Here is an 8,168-nt window from a genome sequence, read left to right as displayed (position 1 = left end):
GCTTCATTGCTCCATGACGTGTGGGATTTTCCTGGATCAGGGATTGAATCTGTGTCTCCTGCCTTGGCAGGCAGATTCTTTGCCACTGAGCCACCAGAGAAGCCTGCAAATTGACTTTTGAGGAAGACTTACCCCATAGTTAGCATTGGTTGTACAGGTTGTGAGACTGAACAGATTTAAATCCCACTCCTGATAAAATGTTAGTTGCTCAGTCATGTCCAACTCTGTGACCCTATGGACTGTAGCCCACCAGGCTCCTTTGTCCATGGAATTCTCCAGGTGAGAATGCTGGAGTGGGTTGCCATTTCTTTCTTCAGGGGATCTTCCTGACCCAGGGATTGAACCCAGGTCTCCTGCACTGCAGGCAGACTCTTTACTGTCTGAGCCACCAGGGAAGCCTGATAAAGAGTATATCTTTATTGCTGATTCACAGATGAGATCTTTTCCTTCTAAAAACCTTTAGTTTATATTCACTCACATTAAACTCTGATTCCAGATGGATGTTTATGAATATGTTGTCTATATACATGCCTTAAAGTACTGCTCTGATCTTTTCTTCCCCTCCCAGAAAATGAATAATTTATAATCATTTTCATAAAGAGATAATCAGGTAAAGAGCTTTCTTAAAGGTGGCAAAACTAAAAAGCAAATTAGTTTTATGATTTCAAAGAATTAGCTGACTATTCATTTATGATAATGTTTTCAGACTACTTTAGAACTCTCAAAGGAAGAATAATGGGCCAGTACAGAGCTATAAGGTTTCCTTTATGGACAGAGTAAGCCATTTAATCTTGATGGACTCAAATTGTTCTTGATTTTCTGCCATGGCTATCCATCACAGAAATAGTACTTGTGATTAATAGCATTTTTTCTACTAACCAAAGTATTTATAATGTATACCTGGAAGATATTCCAAGATGGAGGATAACATTAAAATTTTAAAAAGTTCAACAACTGAAAAAATCAATCAATATCAATTGGGGAGAAAAGCTACAAAGGTATTTTTAGGAGAGAGAGAGATAACTTTTCAGATTTTCATTAATTTTAAGGAGACTGTGAAAAGAAAAAAAACTTTAAGTGACTTGATGGGGAATATTTTTTACCATTTTAGAATGAAAATCATACCAGGAATTTACTTACAAATGTATGTGTTCAAAATATGTAGAAAATCTGCAAATTAAATAGATCATTATAAATGTTCTATTTAACTAGTGTTAAATAGAACCTCCCACCCCATCTATTTTCTGCCATCAAGCTGAAAATTCTAGAATGGTGGTGGCAGCAATGTAGAGAGAGTACTACAATCTTAAAAAAACAGTGTCATCCAAAAATAGAGTCTAAGTTTTAGTAATTACAAGGAGTCACATTTCCTCCCATCATATATAGACCCATGAGGTAGAAGGCAATGGCACCCCACTCCAGTATTCTTGCCTGGAAAATCCCACGGACGGAGGAGCCTGGTAGGCTGCGGTCCATGGGGTCGCTAAGAGTCGGATACGACTGAGCGACTTCACTTTCCCTTTTCACTTTCCTGCATTGGAGAAGGCAATGGCAACCCACTCCAGTGTTCTTGCCTGGAGAATCCCAGGGAGGGGGCAGCCTGGTGGGCTGCCGTCTATGGGGTCACACGGAGTCAGACACGACTGAAGCGCCTCAGCAGCAGCAGCAGCAGAGGTAAAAGCAAAACTGAGAGGCGGGGGCAGGTGCTAAATTGATCCTAAAGTAGACTGGCAAATAGGCTAGCTTTGGAGAGTATTCTTACAAAAACCGTCAGCCTGGAAAAATTTGTCAGGTGTATACACATGCAAAAGGCTGACCAAAATGACATTATCACTGTATAGAGCATATGTTCATTCATTCATTAACTCAGTTATGCAATTATTTATTCTATCAACAAATATCTATTGAGTTTCAATAGGTAGACGAGCATCTGCTACTGCTGCTGCTAAGTTGCTTCAGTCGTGTCCAACTCTGTGTGACCCCATAGACGGCAGCCCACCAGGCTCCCCCATTCCTGGGATTTTCCAGGCAAGAACACTGGAGTGGTTTGCCATTTCCTTCTCCAATGCATGAAAGTGAAAGTGAAGTCGCTCAGTTGTGTCTGTGTCCTACTCCTAGTGACCCCATGGACTGCAGTCTACCAGGCTCCTCCGTCCATGGGATTTGCCAGGCAAGAGTACTGGAGTGGGGTGCCATTGCCTTCTCTGAGATGAGCATCAGGGTTAAGCAAATAGGAAATGACCACTGCCCTCATGGAGGAAAAGAGAACTGGAATTTGTTGAAAGCAAACGATGGCCAAGTGCTTTACATATCTTATACCAGCTGGATGAGGGGGATATTTTTATCACTGCTGCTTCTCTGTCTGAGGAAGCTGAGCCTTACAGGGGTTAAGTAGGCTTCTCAAGGTCATTGAGATAGTAAGTGGCAGAGTCAGACTTCCAAACCCAGCTTGTCTCCGAAGTCCACTACACTATGGTGCCTGGAATCTAGCAGGAGAGACAGAAACATCCACATGCAGCTATAACACAGATCATGACTTGCTCTGGGAGCACAGAGAAGGGACCTATTCATTCTGTAGTGTCCAAGTCACCTCTGGAAAGGCTTCAGAGAGAAGTTGTATTTGAGGTTGTATTTGAGTTGAAACTTGAAGGTAAATGCGGGACAGCATTTTAGGAAGACACACAAAAGTGCACCGCAGGTTGAAGAAACAGTGGACAGTTCCACAGGGCTGGAAACACTGTTTCTCGTACTTGTATTCATACCACAGTTTTGAATTTTAGAGTCTTCAGCAGCACACTTGAACAATACCGTGGCCATCAATGAGTACAATAAAATGAGACTCACAGGCTTTGGAATTAGGATACAGGCTTTGAATTTAGACTCAGCCACTTTCCAGTTGTGGGAACTTTGGAAGATCATTTAAGCCTCGTTTGATTAAATGGGAACAATCATGAGGTTATTTTAAGGAGAGTATGAGTTGATGCATATACAGTGCTTAGCTTAGTATACATACCACATGGTATGCACTCACTAAATTGGGTGTTATGAGTACTAGATCACAATGGTATCTGAGGACATCTATTGTTGTTGTTCAGTTGCCAAGCTGTGTCCAGCTCCTCACGACCCCGTGGACTGCAGCATGCCAGGCCTCCTTGTCCCTCACTATCTCCTGAAGTTTGTCCAAGTTCACATCCATTGGCCTCCCCAGTGGCTCAGATGGTAAAGAGGATATCTATAAGAGCATTCAATTATTACATGATTCTCTTAATTGTATCACACCATGCTGACTCAGATCTCCTATATCCTCACAGGGCAGTTTCAGTAATATTCTGTTTCTGTCCTGCTGGTTTGCTGCTTGGTTAGGCCTCTTTTATTCTCAAAAGATAGAGTCTTGTTTATACTGCCTTGCAGAACCTATTTGACTTAATGTACAATTTGGCAGATATCACAGGATAATGTGTGTGTTTAGGTTTACCAAAAATATATTAATATTTACCCATTTACCATCGCAGCACATATGGCAAAGGGTACACAGTGTGCCCTAGCCTAGTGGCTGAGCACCAGCTGGACAGAGGATGCTGCTTTTGGGGTAGAGGGTGGTGAATAGGGGAAGGAGGGAGAGTGGTAGAAGACAGTTAGGTCATGGTCAGACTGGGAAAGGACTTGAATACCACGCTGGAGAGTTTGGTCTCCATCCTGCAGAAAATCTAGGGAGAAAAATGAAACCAGATATATAGATTGAAATATATCATTCCCATCCCCACTCCCGCAATTTCTATGTTGAAACCCTAACCCTCAGTGTAACTCTATTTGGAAACAGATCTTTTAGAAAGGTGGTTCAAGTTAAATGAGGTCATAACGGTGGGGTCCTACTATAATAGGACTGATGTCCTTATAAGATGATGAAGGGACACCAGAGCTCCTGCTACCATTTGAGGATGCACCGAGAAAGTGACCATCTATTGCAGAAGCCTGGGAATGAGGCCTCATCAGAAACCAACTCTGGAGGCACCCTGATCTCAGGCTTCCAGCCTCCACAACTGCGAGAAAATAAAATTCTGTTATTTAAGCCACCTGTTCTGTGGTATTTTGTTATGGGAACCCTAGCAGACAAATACAGTAAGAAAGCAGCATAACAGGACTTGGGTATTAGGAAGATAACTAGTTTAGCATGGAGGATATTACTTGATTGGTCAAGTCTACACATTCTTTGAAATGCAGTTCTTTTGGGAAGAGTTCTTGAATCCTTAAGCTTGACTTTGATGTCCTTCAATGTGTTCCCATAGTTCTACGTGTGTATCTCTACCATAATAATGTATTATGTGCATATATCTATCATAATAATGCATTATTTAATTGGCATTCTCCCCCACCAGATTATAAACTCCTCGAAGTCAGGGAATACATCTTTATATTCCCAGCATCTATGATAGTACTTGGCATGTGACAGGTTCTCAGTAGATATCTGGGTATTCATTAATTAATAATAGAAGAACCTGAGGCAAGGAAATCAGTTCTAAGACTACTAATAGTCCATTAACATGAAATTCACTTGTAACTCCTCAAATTGTCTTAAATTGTTTGACAAAAAATGATAAAAATTGGAAATAGTTTGTCTTTAATCTTTTATTTCTAATCTCTTCCAAAAATGAAATTAAAATGTGCTGAAGAAATAGAATTTTAGTGATTTTTGCCTCACTGAAAATTAAGTTCTCTTCCCCCTCATTAAGTCCTGGTATAAATATACAGTATATAGTATCCCCAGGAGAGAAGAAAATGCTGACTATTTCTAATCACTTAATTTGTTTGGAGGAATCACCAAGAGTCCACAAAGGGAACTAATGTGATCAGCAAACTCAAATGATTGCTCTGTAATTTATGTAGAATTCCCAATAAGTCTTTTGGAGTTTGCCAATAGATCCGGTGATTAAAGACATTAGGTCAGACAAATCCTCTATCTTTGCTTTTATAGTACAGAAACAGTTACAGGAATGGAATCTCCCCATTAACCAAACAAAATGTTTCTATAAATCACTGTACTAATTATTGAGTTAAAGTCTGCGCCTGCAACAAGAAAAGCAGACAAGGGAAGTTGCCAAGAAGAGACATGTTCAGTTGATTTGACAACACCAATGTGTTGAATTGTGGCCTTTAATCAAAATGGTTCTAGATGACAGACTCATTCCTCTGATCATTTAATTCTGACCTATTAAGACAGTCGGTTCATCAAAGAGTCAGACACGACTGAGCGACACAGCACAGCACAGCAAGACAGTCAATTCTCTTCACTTTTTCCTGTTCTTACACTATTTCTCTTCTTACAACTTTGTATATGATTTAGGGCCTTATTGGATGGAAAGTGTGTGAATCCATTTTCCCCCACTTCTCTCTGTTTTCATTGTTCTTATATATCCCTTGGGCTTTTGCAGAGACTGAGAACTGCCAAAGTTTAATAGAATTTCTTAATCTTCAATTAAAGTTCTAATAAAGGTTCTTCAACACCCACACCGATATACCAGAAGCAGGAAATTTCTATATATGTATATTAAAAAGAAGAATATTGGGATGACTTGGAAAATAATGGAGAAGGGCATGGCAACACACTCCAGTATTCTTGCCTGGAGAACTCCATGAACAGAGGATCCTGGCAGGCTATAGTCCATGGGGTTGAAAAGAGTCAGACGCGACTGAGGGACTAAAACACACACAGAAAATAATAATGAAATTTTAAGGAAAATCAAATAACTTTCTGAAATATTGGCCTACCTTTTGGAGATACTTTTTTTTCTCCTCGGATTCCTGAATCTTTAGGGTTTCAGCAGTGACATCTCTACTCTCTAAAGAAAACAGTCAAATTCAATCTGAAATAATTTTATCATGATTTTATAATAACGTTGATAAAAAAGGTTAAAAGGTAATACATAGAGTAGGAAGGTAACATAAATATGTACTGTCTTGAAACTTTATGAACCAAATTCATAAATAACTGGAGACTGAATTAATTAGCTCTGACTGCAAGGAACCTTTAATCTCTTTAGAAGAGGAGTAGCCTGAATCTGCTGCTGCTGCTGTTGCTAAGTCGCTTCAGTTGTGTCCGACTCTGTGTGACCCCATAGGCGGCAGCCCACCAGGCTCCCCATTCCTGGGATTCTCCAGGCAAGAATACTGGAGTGGGTTGCCATTTCCTTCTCCAATGCATAAAAGTGAAAAGTCAAAGTGAAGTTGCTCAGTTGTGTCTGACTCTTAGTGACCCCATGGACTGCAGCCTACCAGGCTCCTCTGTCCATGGGATTTTCCAGGCAAGAGTACTGGAGTGGGGTGCCATTGCCTCCTCCAAGTCTGAGTCTAGAGATAAGAAAAGGTCTCTAAACAGAACAAACTTGTAGTATCAGATATTACAATTCCTATTCAAAGGGTTACAGGAATTTAGGCATTTTCCTCTGGATAAATGAATTGGTCCCTGAGGCAGGGTCCTGGTATGCTTTCAGAAAGTTATGCCAAAGTATGAAGTTGTATCCTTATACTTATTATCTATATTTTTTTAATTTTTAAAAAAATTCTTAGTTTTTTTTTAAAGAATCTAGGAATCAGGATTTTGAAAGGCATAAAACTTTGTACTTACTGCTTTCCGCAAGGGAAAAAGGCTGGAAATAAGTTTTCTCTAAAAAATACAAAAGGGAAGTAAAGAGATAACTGGAAAAACCATAGCATTAAAGGTATTTAAGTTTTCTATACCTATAAAAATTGCAGTTTCCCCATTTTAGGCCTTACAGGTCAGGTAACTTGTTTCCTAATATTGACTCTGCCTTCAAACTTCTCTAGGGTTTTCATGTTTGAACTCAATTATGTAAACGACTGTCTTTCATACCCTTTCACCCAACATTTGCCCAGACTATTCTACACTGTTTAGGCATATAGATGTCATAACCCAGGGGATATTTTCAGATGTGCTTTTAGATATAACAAAGACACCACTGATCATTTTGGGGTGGAAAAATTGCAGAGATTATTTTAAAATTGTTTGTATAGAGGTTTAGATATTTGAATGAAAGACTCTTTAGAACTAGATTCTGCAGTTTCTCCTGGGCGGGGCTCTAGTATCTTCCCCGTGGGTTACAGAGGAGCTACTCACCCTGTGCACTGCTCTTGGAAGGCCTCGCCACCGGCAGACGCTGGCTGCTACCTCTGGAGAGCACCAGCTGAGATTCGTTGTGGGGGTACATTGACGCCCCGATCCAGAACTGCTTGGCCAAGTTGGCATCGCGATCCGAAGAGCCGGTGAACACTAGCAATCCTTGGGGAAAAGCTTCACAGGACTCCTCTGGGCTGCTAAGACTGCTGCTGGGCCTCGTTTCCATAGCAACTGAGGACGCTTCTCCAAGCTCCTTTGCCGGTCTCTCAGCCCCGCCCCGCCCTCACCCCGGAAACCCGCCAAGTTGGCAACCGCCACGGCCGGAAGCCCTTGGTTTGCTCGGTAGATGTTGGGGTCTGGCGCTTGCTTGTGGGTCACCTGAATCCCATTTCTGCAGTGATCACAGACTTCGGGACCTGTCCAAGCCTTGGAGTCCGAATAGGAGAGTCAAAGCATCCACTCTGGGGCGTCTTGTCCTGTTGGAGTCAGTGGGGGAGCACTTCAGCTTTTTCATCCTCAGCCTCCTTCCCCCACCCTCCTTCCTCGTATCCCCGCCAGACCAGCTTCCTTTCTCCCAAACTATCTAAATAAAGCTTTCAGTTCCTTAGTTCCACCGCCCCAAACCCTTTTCCACACCAGATTGCTGTAGCGCAGCACCCTCTATGGGGAGGTTCTGGGCCTGTATTGATGAATTCAACACGGCAGCTAACATCATAGCCTATGGTAGCTAGAGGTCGAAACTGGGCTGATAGGTACCCATGTGTATAGTTTTTTACGCATTTCCCCCTTGAATCTGGGCTTCCCTGGTGGCTCAGAGGTTAAAGCGTCTGCCGCCAATGTGGGAGACCCGGGTTCGATCCCTGGGTCCGGAAGATCCCCTGGAGAAGGAAATGGTAACCCACTCCAGTATTCTTGCCTGGAGAATCCCATGGACGGAGAAGCCTGGTAGGCTACAGTCCACGGGGTCGCAAGAGTCGGACACGACTGAGCGATTTCACCTTCACCCCTGAATCTGTAAGGCCAATCTTACTGAAAG

At 41.9% G+C, this 8,168-nt stretch overlaps 1 protein-coding gene across 1 annotated transcript; it reads right to left on the bottom strand.

The window, feature by feature from the left end:
• Positions 1–3,635: 3,635 nt before the first annotated feature.
• On the bottom strand, positions 3,636–7,358 carry HOATZ (HOATZ cilia and flagella associated protein). The gene is made up of 4 exons (XM_068988858.1): positions 7,133–7,358; positions 6,623–6,661; positions 5,767–5,837; positions 3,636–3,707 (listed from the first exon to the last, which is right to left on the bottom strand). Exons 1-4 carry the CDS (start codon positions 7,356–7,358, stop codon positions 3,636–3,638), a joined length of 408 nt encoding a protein of 135 aa, XP_068844959.1.
• Between the last annotated feature and the right edge of the window lie 810 nt (positions 7,359–8,168).

Source organism: Capricornis sumatraensis, chromosome 16 (assembly GCF_032405125.1).
Source record: "Capricornis sumatraensis isolate serow.1 chromosome 16, serow.2, whole genome shotgun sequence".
Lineage (NCBI taxonomy): Eukaryota > Metazoa > Chordata > Mammalia > Artiodactyla > Bovidae > Capricornis > Capricornis sumatraensis.
The sequence above is the reverse complement of the archived record's forward strand: the minus strand, read 5'-3'. Positions and strand labels throughout refer to the sequence as shown.